Source organism: Aethina tumida, chromosome 4 (assembly GCF_024364675.1).
Source record: "Aethina tumida isolate Nest 87 chromosome 4, icAetTumi1.1, whole genome shotgun sequence".
Classification (NCBI taxonomy): Eukaryota; Metazoa; Arthropoda; class Insecta; order Coleoptera; family Nitidulidae; genus Aethina; species Aethina tumida.
This window is the reverse complement of record NC_065438.1, coordinates 3,711,973-3,723,095: the sequence shown is the minus strand read 5'-3', so window position 1 is coordinate 3,723,095 and position 11,123 is coordinate 3,711,973. Positions and strand designations below refer to the sequence as shown.

Sequence of the window (11,123 nt, the reverse complement as noted above, 5' to 3'; positions counted from 1 at the left end):
GTCTGCGTCCATGGTGTGTCTAGGTATGGAGTACAATTGAACTACTCGTCATAACATAACCTCACAAACAGCTCAAATTTAATTCAATTACATTTACTATGTGAATTAACTTCTAAATGTTAAGCTCCAACGATAAAACTGACCCAAAATTATATAAAAAGTGAGTAACGGAAACCTAATTACATGATTTTTCATTGGGAACAGTTCAGTAACCTCATAATTTTAGGACCAAATAAAATGGAATTCAACTATGTAAACACGAATGCAGATCCCGATTACGAGGCTCACAATTCGGCAATTCGACGGGCCGAGCTAAACCAAACAGAGGACAGCAAGGACAGTGTGGAGGAGTGTAGGAAAATAATAAAAGATGTGTTCGATCAAGAACTGGCGTCCAGACGGAAACACCTCGAGGACATTGAAAACCAGATATTCAAGGCCCAGAAACTGTTACATCTAGTCCGTTATGCCTTAGTTACCCAGTATTACAACAACAAATCACTGGAACCTGACCCTGAGGAGTGTGAAGACAATAATGTGATGGACATTGATGGTCAGAATCGAATACACAGGGCTGTTAAGAAATTGCTTATTGGTAATAGTCCACAAATATTGAACAGAAATAAGAGAAAAGCCAAGAATTTAATTGCACCTAGTAACTCTACCACAGCACACAACACCACTAAGGAGCAACCAGCCAAAAAAATTAAATTGGAAGACCCAGTGTCACTGTTACCAAAAATTGTACCTAACTCCACTAATGTGAGAAACAGAAAAAAAGTGAAGCAAAGGATTATAATAGGAAATATATCTAAATACACCCATTCCAGGGAAGATAATGATCTAACACACAAGTGGATGATCTTTGTAAGAGGTCCAAAAGAGAAACCTGATGTGTCTAGTTTTATACAAAGAGTGGTGTTCTATTTGCATCCATCATACAAACCTTATGATGTTGTTGAAGTTTCAGAACCACCATTTCAGTTAGCCAGGAGAGGATGGGGTGAGTTCCCTATAAGAGTACAAATATTTTTTAAGAATACCATGAACAAACCGGTGGATTTAGTACATAACTTAAAATTGGACCAGAAGCATACTGGTAGACAGTGTCTGGGCAATGAGACAATAGTAGACTTATATTTACATGATGAAAATGATCCCATGGACTCCCATTTAGATGATTTAATAAAAAAGGAAATTGGTGATAGTACTGATATTGTTATAAAAGATGAATTATTATTAGATGATGTTGATCAGTGTGACATAACATTTGGAAATCAAATGAAGAGTGAAGATGTTAACAGCCTTAATAATGATCCCTACTTTGGTGATGTATTAGCCAGTAATTTAAATGACCACAATTACAGTTTGCACCATTCCTTTGAAGGTATAAATATAAAGCCAGATATAGAAGACCTCCAACCAGTGAACCCTGATACACCTTTAGTATATGGCCTAGAAGATTACATGCATAATGGAAAAAAATATGGTCGACAATCATTATCACCAAAAAAGTCAATTGACGCCAGTGTAGACAAAAAATCCCCAGTCAAATCACCCACAATTAAAATGTTAACCAATAGTTTAGGACAAAATGTTTATTTAATTTCCAATGGACCTATATCCAACAGAAATGTGTTCATGGTAAAGGGGAAGCATCCCCAATCAATTTTAAAAACAGACGACGTGAACAAGTTGGTGCAAGAAAAGATAAACTACAATGAATTCAAAATAAAATTGCCGCCAAATAAATTTAAGAACATGGGTGAAGTTTTGCCTTACTTATTCAAGAAATTACCCCTTCACAGCAAATTAGCAGACAATTTAAACTACAAGTGTACATATCCATTTACAGCACTGAGCCTGAAGGAATATGCCAGCTTTAATGTGGGCAAAAAGCTTAGCACTGAGTGGAGTAGGGCCAAGACTATTAGGAAAATATTACAGGAGCACAACTTTTTTGAAAGTCATAAATGGAATACAAAAGCCATTTTAATGTATGGAAGGTGCCATATATACACGCCACTAACTACTTTCAGTATTTTTAATTACGATTCTGATGAAAAGAATTTGGTATTAAATACATATAAGACTTCATTAAGGCTTCCAGACACAAATCTGGCGAAATATTTTAAGGAAGATGAAAACATTGATGTCCTACAAGTAAACAAACAGAGCCCAGTTGAAATGAAATCCGCACACACTCAGGATATTTCCGATGAAACCCTAAGACTGCCTTGTTCTTTTGTCAGACAAACAGCCTTAGAATCCGGGGTGGTCTTAAAATCCGAGGAAATTCTGCCGAACGTATACATAAATGGAGCTGAACGTATGATTTTGGCCGCCGTTAAGTGCCTAGCCGAAAATTTAATGAGGAGAGCCAGCTGCCATTTGATTTGCGAGGGGAACTACGACGAAAGTACAAGTCAAGTTTTAAAAACACACGTTCAAATGGCCATAAATGAAAGGCGAGAAATACGAAATATTAAAGACTTTCATACAGAAAAGAGGGAACTCGAGTTTTTTATGTAATATATATTTTATTGTAATATATTTTTTAATAAAAGAATGGTTGATTTGTTTTTTTAGATAATTCATTAAGTAACAAACAATAAAGTGGTTTAATTTGTGTATATTGAACAACAAACTATGCAAGAACAATATTTACATACTTGAAAGAAAATATAAGATATCAATTTAGAAAAGAAATTTGAAATATTAAAATAAAATACTTTATTTAACTAACATTTATTTTTACTTTATCAGCAGGTGTAACACTAGGTTCAACTCCTAGTTTCTGCCTAACTTCTTCTATGGTCTTTTCAGCTATACATTCAGCTTTTCCTGAACCTTCTTTCAGAACATCCATAAGATATTCAGGATCTTTGATAAGTTGACCAATTTTATTTTGAATAGGTTGGAAATGAGATATAACTGCTTCTGCCACAGCTAGTTTGTACCTAAAATTAATTACCTCAGTTAATAATAATTAATTTAAACAATGTATTAGGTTGCTGACTGTCCAGTGTTGAGTCCTTTTGCCTCTGCACAAATATCCTCAACCGATTTTTCTGTCACAAATGAATGTATGCTTATTAAATTTGAAACACCAGGTCTTTCTTCAGGGTTGTAGGTGACTTCAGATATTGTGTCTGTGACAGCTTTCTTCAAATTCCTAACTATATCATCAGGTGTATCAAAAATGCATATTCTACTCTTTGGATCTGGGTCTGACTTGGACATTTTTTTGTTAGGATTCCTGAGACTTTTTAGTCTTGCATATTCAGTGCCCACAATGACAGCATGTGGGTGTGGGAATGTTTGCCCATATCTCTTGTTAAACATTCTGGACAATTCTTGTGTCAGTTCAATGTGTTGCAGCTGGTCTTCACCCACAGGCACGTGTGTAGCTCTGAAACCAAATTAAATTATACTTTATTGTTTTTCTAGTTGTTGTTTTCTTACTTGTATAAAAGTATATCAGCAGCTTGTAATACTGGGTAAATAAATAACCCCAAAGGAACATCCTTTAGATCAGCAGATTTTTCTTTAAAACATGGTAAATGAGCCAACCTACAATGTAAATTAATAATAATAAAACTACATTGGAAATTGTCACAAATATATGCCTTGCCATGGTAGAGATGCAGGCCAAATTCCAGCACAGCTCTGTGTGTTGATGCACTCTGGACTGCTGATACAAAATCACTTTCTTAGGGTCAATGCCACAGCCCATTAGTGTTGCTGTCATCTCAAGAATGTTCCTTGACAATACTTTTGGGTCCTTGAATAACCTATTTTAATGTTTGTTCAACTTAATTAATCATTTCTTACATGAGGCAGAGTCATTGAATGTAAATCAACGATACACAGCAACATGTCTTCATTATTGTTCTGCATTTTAACCCATTGTGCTACAGCGCCTAAATAATTGCCTAAGTGTATTTGACCCGTTGGTTGGATACCTGAGAAGATCCTGCGAGGATACAATTCCTTCTATAAAATAATTAAAGTTGACTAGTTATTTTTGTGCAAAACCTATTTTTGTGCGAACCTACTGGAGGTTTCGTTGAGTAACATTTTGTTATATTAGTTGTTTGTGTCCTTAGAGTCCTAAAAAATGTATGTAGCATCATATTGCGTAAACAATATTAATATATTTAGGTTTTTGTGCAACACATTTTTGAGGTTATTTGATCCAGCGGAATTTATGTAACATAGGAAATAGTTTCAGTTTTAGGTTAGGCGTCTTGTACAAAGTTTTGTTTATAACATAAAAATGATGATAAATTAAATAAATATCGAACTATATTATTAATACACATGCTTCATATATAACTAATTAATAACAATAATGTAAGTATCATTTATAATACATACCTGCTTGTATTAAAAATAAAAAAATCAAAATAATTATATTATTATAATATAATTTAATTTAAACAATTCATTTATATAAAATACACATTCAAGTTATTTATATTTCCACAAGGAAATATTGTTAGTTTAGTGCCTCTTCAAATTTAAATATTTAAACCAGAAGTATATCTGCTAAATTATTGATAAGTAATAATAATAATAATAATAATAATATAAACTTCTAAAAAAGTCTGAAGCATCTTGAATAAGATTAATTAATTAATTGGCCAAATAACAGAAGGGCAAACAAATTTAAAACGAACGACGATTGATACAGTTTAGGAAAACCTGTTGATCCATCAAAACAGGTAATTCCCCACAGGAAGCAAAGGTTGTAAGTCCAGTCTGTGTGTGGGTGGGCGAAAATTGCTATGAACAATATCCGTGACGCGTTGAAATTGCGCGCGTTAAATCGATGTCCGGGAACGATTTCAGCGGGATCCTTGAACGGGCGACTGTATAATGTTGGATTGTTTTTGGGGTCAGTATTGCTAATGCGACGTCGACGGCGACGACGACGACGAACAGCTGCTCTGGACCGCTGAATGTGGCGTCGTGCTACGTGGAACCGACGACCACGGCACCGTCGTGTCCGCTAGCGCCACTATTCGACTCAGGAACACAGGAACTGATTTAATTAAATGGAATTTTTAATTTAAATATGCTAAATGTTATTATTAATATCATTACACCAGGAAAACCTACAAAATCTTTAAGATATTCTTCTATTTCCTTAATAAAACTAAGGAAAACAGTTTTTAAATTTAAATTTTACCTATCCAGGTTTTTAATTAATAATATTACATATATAATTTACCAAATAAAATCAATTTATCTTTTATTCTATTATTTTTTAATGATAAACTAAATAAAAAATACTTTTAAGTCAATTGACTTCAATTGATTATTTCTGTTTAATAATTAACTTATAATATAGTTTTAAAATTATAAAAATTGATCTTGTAGATTGTATATTTGTAGAATAAACTTTAGAAAGAATAAAAATTGATCAGTTTTATTGTAATATGATGAAAATTTATTAAAAATTATAAATTTAAGTATAGAAAGAATGTTATAAAACCTTTGTCAAATAGTTAGAACATTTTTCTGCCACAAAAAGTCTATTTATCTTTTATTTTATTAATTTTTTAATTAAACTAATTTTTTTAGTCCATAGTAGACTTCAAATTATGATAAAAATCGATTATCGATTGAAATTGATCTCGTGGATTGTGTATTTGTATAAAAACCTTTAAAAAACATAAAAAATTATCAGTTTTTTTGTAATTATTATAAATTTGAATATAGAAAGATAATTATGAAATATTTTTTTAACAGTCAGCACATTTCTCTGCCACAAAAACTATTGAAAACTTTTTTATTAATTAATATTAGGTAATTACGACTTAAAACACAGGTTAATGTTAAAATCCTGATAATTAATTTATAAAGAGTTTTTGGAAGGGAATATGTTGGAGTAGAATTATGAAAAAATGTGATTCGCCTCCATTAGAACACACACTTCAACATAAAAAACTAATTTAATTAAAAACCACGTGATGGAAACAAAAAAATCGACAGATTTGCGTTAGCAAAATGGAACGTTACGTTAGCAGGACACGTGCGTCCTTCCGTTTCACGTGTCCCCCGCCTGCAAAGCGGCGCAGGGGGCCGAGTCCGTACCTGGCGGGCCTGGATCGACGCAGGCGCCCACCGCCTCACGCTGGCGTCGCGACGGTGCGGCCAGCTGAGCCCGGGGCACTGGACCAGTGCCGCGACGACTCTACCGCACCGACGAACCGAAATGTCGACGAGCTGATATTTATATTTATAACCGCCAAGCCCGCCCGTAACGCTTATACCCAAAAATACAAGGAACAAACCCAAGCATCCAATTTAATCAATTAATTAACAATTCGAAATTAAACATTTCAAAAAAGGTAAAAACGACCAGTTGAGTAGACGAACGCGAGTTTTGAAAAGTAAAGTATAAAGTAGTAAGTAAAGGTAAGACTAGGGAGAATACGCGAGCGGACCGACGGTGTGAGGGAATGAGGGTGCGTGGTGCTTACCAGTGATCTCGCATAAGCAAGATGCAACAGCCGGGCGCCGAGAACGGTGGAGCGCCGGTGACGTCGGCCCCAGCAACTGGGGCCACCGGCACGGCCACCAACAAGAGCCACGTGAACGGGGGCCGATTCGACTTCGACGACGGCGGCACCTACTGCGGCGGCTGGGAGGAGGGCAAGGCCCACGGCCACGGCGTCTGCACCGGTCCGAAGGGACAGGGCGCCTACTCCGGCTCGTGGCACTACGGCTTCGAGGTCTCCGGCGTCTACACATGGCCCAGGTAAACATCGATCAACCGGCTGATGCGACGTCTAGGCGGTCTAGAAAGAATGAGACACTCGGTATTAACTATTTCGGTGGTTCTGTCTGTTAGAACGGTCGGCAATTGTTGTTCAAATTGATTGGTGGCGTGATTTTGCACCGTTTCAATAAAATGAACGAACATAAATTATTTGTATCTTATCTTATATTTAAATATCAAGATACGGAGACATGGTGGATCTATAGATTCACAATTCAGAACCTACTTTGAAGGATAATAAAAATTGTTGAACAATTTTTACAAGATATACTCAATTAATACTGTCAGATATTAATAACATTTTGTATTAATAGTTTCTGACATAAAATAAATAATTAATTGTGTTTTAAAACAATTTAAATTATTTACTAATTCAATATTAAAAATAAATATAATAGGCCATATAAAACATGCAGTAAATCTGTAATTTTACTCTAAAATATTCATATTTTAATCAACAACAAAATATTGAATTACAGTAATAAAATTTAATCCACATATATATTACAAAATTTAATAAAATAATTGTTTTACGTAATGGAAATTTAATTTTCTGACCATATTTCTGTTGCAATAGCATTATTCCATTTGTATGAAACTTTAAGTTCATCTTTAATAATTAAATTAACCAGTGCATTTACAAAGTCTAAATTATTTGCAAATTATTCAAGCGGGTAAATCCATTAAGTGAGTAATCATCCATAAATTAGCTTCATAAGCCATGTTGCTGGAGATTTTTTCCTCTCTCCGGGGAATCACAGGGGAAATACAATCACTTTGAATTTAATTTGAGATTGAGCCTTATAAAATACTCGATTACTTCACTAATTAATTGAAAATTTGATGTAGCTTTTTATTTCTGTTAAAGCAATAAATATAGTTGGTATGTGGACTATTTTTAAAGTCAAGGAAACTGTCAGGTTGTCTAGATGTTCCTATAAAATAGTAAATATATTATCTTCATACCTAGACAAATAGAAACATTTTTATTGCTATTAGCTTAATGATTTTTTGCCTTATTATCCTAAAATAGCCAAAAGTGATCATTGTGAATGAGAACAAATATAAAAATAGAAGACATTAAATGAAAAAAGATGTAAAAAGTAGACAGCAATTTAATGTAAATCACTCTTATTATTATCAGTTTCTTTAATCAACTTCTGAAAATAGCTTTTATTACAGATTCTAATATTACTTTAGTCTAGTTTTATACAAGTATTGATGTGAATGTTTTGAAATCTCTTACATATTTTCCTAATCTGAGCTACTGATCTTAATATTGCTCTGATCTGGTTTAATTTTAATCCAAATCTTGTACATCAGTACTGCCCCATTTTATTAATTGAATGTGTTAAAGCACCAGCTGAATTTTATTATGAATAGGAAAGTGTAAACACGTTAAACGATTAGATAAATCGTTAAACCAATTATTATTAAACTATAAAACACTGTGTATCAATATTTGTTTAATATTTTTAAGTTTAGTTTACTTGACATTGAACTTAATAAAACTAGCTAGGTACACAATTTAATATTGATTAATTATAATTTAATTTGATTTGTATCACAAATTAAATATAAAATAATATTCTTCCTGTATTTTAATAAATTTTCCACAAAAAATTACGGGTAAAGCAATAAATTGTAATTCCACATGTACCATATTTCCTCCATACATTATAAAATTTGTCATTTCCATCATTTATTACATTCTCTGGCATTTAATTTGCCCCAGTTAAATAAAATGTTACTTTAGAAAGAAATGAAAAAATTCTTGTGTTGATATTATGAACAAAATTACAAATTTTGTGATGAAAACACAAAATAAAAATTTCATTTTTGGCTATTTTTAAATTACATTTATATTTAAACACTTTATTTTTTAGATGTTTATGAATATATGAATTATATTTATCTGTTTTCATCGATCGACTTCTAATAAATATTTATGGATATATGTATTAATTGATAGAAAATAAAAAATTAGTTTCCATAGGTTGCTTAAAATGAAAAGAAATATTAATATTTATTGAATATGCTTATTTTATAATTAGCAAATGAAATCTAAATTTTAAATTACTATTACAACATTTTTTGATAATTAATTAATTAATTTTTACTCTCATTTTAAAAGTAAAACAATTTTATAAGGAAATTAATTCACATTTTATATTTTAAATTCATAGAATTTAATTAATTAATATGAAATACTGCTATTTGATTGACTAATTGATTTATGGGTTATTACTAAAATTTTTACCTTACTATCATTTCCTCAATTGTAAAGTTACTCACCTACAGTTTTCATTCTTTTATTGAATAAAAAAAGAAAAAAGAAAACCATCATAAACTTGTTATTTTTTATCCCATTTTGACAAACTTCTTTTTTCAATTGTAAAGCATGAAAATATGTACTTATAGGCAAAATATTACGTTTTTTGACCAAAAACTAAAACCTACAGGGCCATTTTTTTGCACGAAAATTGTAAAAATCATACTATAATTTATTATAGAAATTTTGACTACACCACTGGATTGAACACACTTTAAATTGGATATATACTAATTTTCATAAAAAAATTATGCATAATTATGAATTTATTTAAAAAAATTAAAAATCATATTTTTCATAAAAATTTATTTTTTTAATTAAATAGCATGTTGGGTATTAAAAGTATTAGTATAAGTATAGTATTATTAGTATAATATACCAATAATCTTGAAAAGTAAGATAATTTATGCTATTTTTGACAGTTTTATTTTATTCTATAGATTCAATTAAAATGTAAAATCATAAACAAAATAAGATTTATAATTTTTTTTTCAGAATTATGAATATACATAATTTTTTTATGAAATTTAGTATATACCCAATTCAGGGATTGTTTGATTCAGTGGTGTACATATTTTTATTCTTTTCAATTGATTCAGTTCAATTTAATTAATTTAATAACCTCAACAATAAACAAATAAATTCACAAAATGGTGACCCAACATAATAAATTGATTTTTCTTTGTTGTATGATATATAACGAGGAAAACTGAGTGAGAAACTCCAATTTACTGCCACCGGTGCAAAAATACAATTTTCCCTCAAGTTGTCCGTCCATTATTCCAAACACCTAATAGCGAAAAAGACAAATAACAGTAACAACAGGAGAATTTTATGTACCGCAGGCGGCGGCAACGGCGGCGGTCCCTAAGCCCGGTGCCATTTGATATGATCCCAATAAAACACCGCGGTATCCAAACTGTACACACTCACACTCATATGTTCTGTAGGTGTTTTTTCGGCCAGCTGAGACTAAAATATATCTTGGCTCACTCGATACACGGCTCCAATTGTGTAAACAATAGAGCCGCGCTTATAAAAATGGAATCGCGCAATGCCCGGCACATTTTCACCGTACGTCAACAGGTTGAATTGTGATAATTGCGATGCCATTAAACGAATTAATTCATCGATTATTGGGCCAGAGTTTCATCAGCAATGTTTGAAGGATAAGAAAGTCGACTAATTAGAACTTACGTGGTCGTTTGTTGAATATCAAATGACCCGGTTCTGTGAGGAAACTAACTGTCCCTCAGACCATAATTGAGGACGTGATGGGAATTATGAAATGAGGATTACGTAATTTAATTTTGAGGATAAGAACATTAGTAATTAACTGTGAGTGGAGGAACGAAGCTGGTTTCGAGACATTGAATTTCTGCATTAATCTTAATTTATCGATTCTTATCAGGAAAGTTTTCACTTAAATATTCCACTATAAATTTCAAGTTACAGGAAAACGATTATAAATCTTTTTAAATGGATTTAAGCTTTCATAGAATAAAAGTTAATACAAATAACAATAAGCAAGATGTAAGTAACTTAACAATTTTTTAACACTCACTTAAATAAATGAATTTTCAATCAGGTTTCAAACTTCGTTATTAAACTTAAATACCTTTAAACACTTATATATCATTTATTTTAAGTCAAAAGTATATAAAAAGTCAATAAATACTTCAAATATTATGATTATTATTATAATAATAACATTGACCAATTTTCTCAATTAAATAAATGAATTTTCAACGAGGTTTAAAATTTTGTTATTAAACTTAAATACTTTAAACACTTATGTGTCATTTATTTTAAGTTAAAAGTACATAAAAACTTAATAAATACATCAAACATTACGATTATTAATATTATTATTTTACCAACAATGGATAATTTTTAATACACTTAAATAAGTAAATTTTCAACCAAATTTCAAGATTCAAACTTATGTATCATTTAATTTGAGTTAAAAGTATATAAAAATTTAATAAATAATTCAAATTT

The 11,123-nt window shown here is 31.4% G+C and overlaps 3 protein-coding genes across 3 annotated transcripts in view; 2 read left to right on the top strand and 1 right to left on the bottom strand.

Annotated features, from left to right (window-relative positions):
* Positions 1-23: 23 nt before the first annotated feature.
* Positions 24-2,593, top strand: LOC109603218 (YEATS domain-containing protein 2). Its single transcript, XM_020019695.2, has 2 exons — positions 24-160; positions 227-2,593. Exon 2 carries the CDS (start codon positions 238-240, stop codon positions 2,530-2,532), a length of 2,295 nt encoding a protein of 764 aa, XP_019875254.2. The 5' UTR covers positions 24-160; positions 227-237; the 3' UTR covers positions 2,533-2,593.
* Positions 2,594-2,617: 24 nt separating this feature from the next.
* On the bottom strand, positions 2,618-4,269 carry LOC109603228 (tryptophan--tRNA ligase, mitochondrial). The gene is made up of 6 exons (XM_020019706.2): positions 4,059-4,269; positions 3,835-3,996; positions 3,630-3,784; positions 3,466-3,573; positions 3,020-3,412; positions 2,618-2,960 (listed from the first exon to the last, which is right to left on the bottom strand). The coding sequence occupies exons 1-6, from the start codon at positions 4,134-4,136 to the stop codon at positions 2,738-2,740; spliced, it is 1,119 nt and encodes a 372-aa protein (XP_019875265.2). The 5' UTR covers positions 4,137-4,269; the 3' UTR covers positions 2,618-2,737.
* Positions 4,270-6,189: 1,920 nt separating this feature from the next.
* LOC109603220 (junctophilin-1) overlaps positions 6,190-11,123 on the top strand; it is a 53,721-nt gene continuing 48,787 nt past the window's right edge. The window contains exon 1 of the mRNA XM_020019697.2: positions 6,190-6,769. Coding sequence (XP_019875256.2) covers positions 6,513-6,769 — 257 coding nt within the window. The 5' untranslated portion in view covers positions 6,190-6,512. The remainder of the gene's footprint in view (positions 6,770-11,123) is intronic.

Excerpts from the sequence above, each read along its gene's own strand:
- LOC109603228 (XM_020019706.2), bottom strand. The coding sequence starts at position 4,136 with ATGATGCTACATACATTTTTTAGGACTCTAAGGACACAAACAACTAAT. Across the intron at positions 3,997-4,058 it reads GTTACTCAACGAAACCTCCA|AAGGAATTGTATCCTCGCAG; the intron begins GTAGGTTCGCAC and ends ATTATTTTATAG. Across the intron at positions 2,961-3,019 it reads AAAGGACTCAACACTGGACA|GTACAAACTAGCTGTGGCAG; the intron begins GTCAGCAACCTA and ends AATTAATTTTAG.
- LOC109603218 (XM_020019695.2), top strand. The coding sequence starts at position 238 with ATGGAATTCAACTATGTAAACACGAATGCAGATCCCGATTACGAGGCT.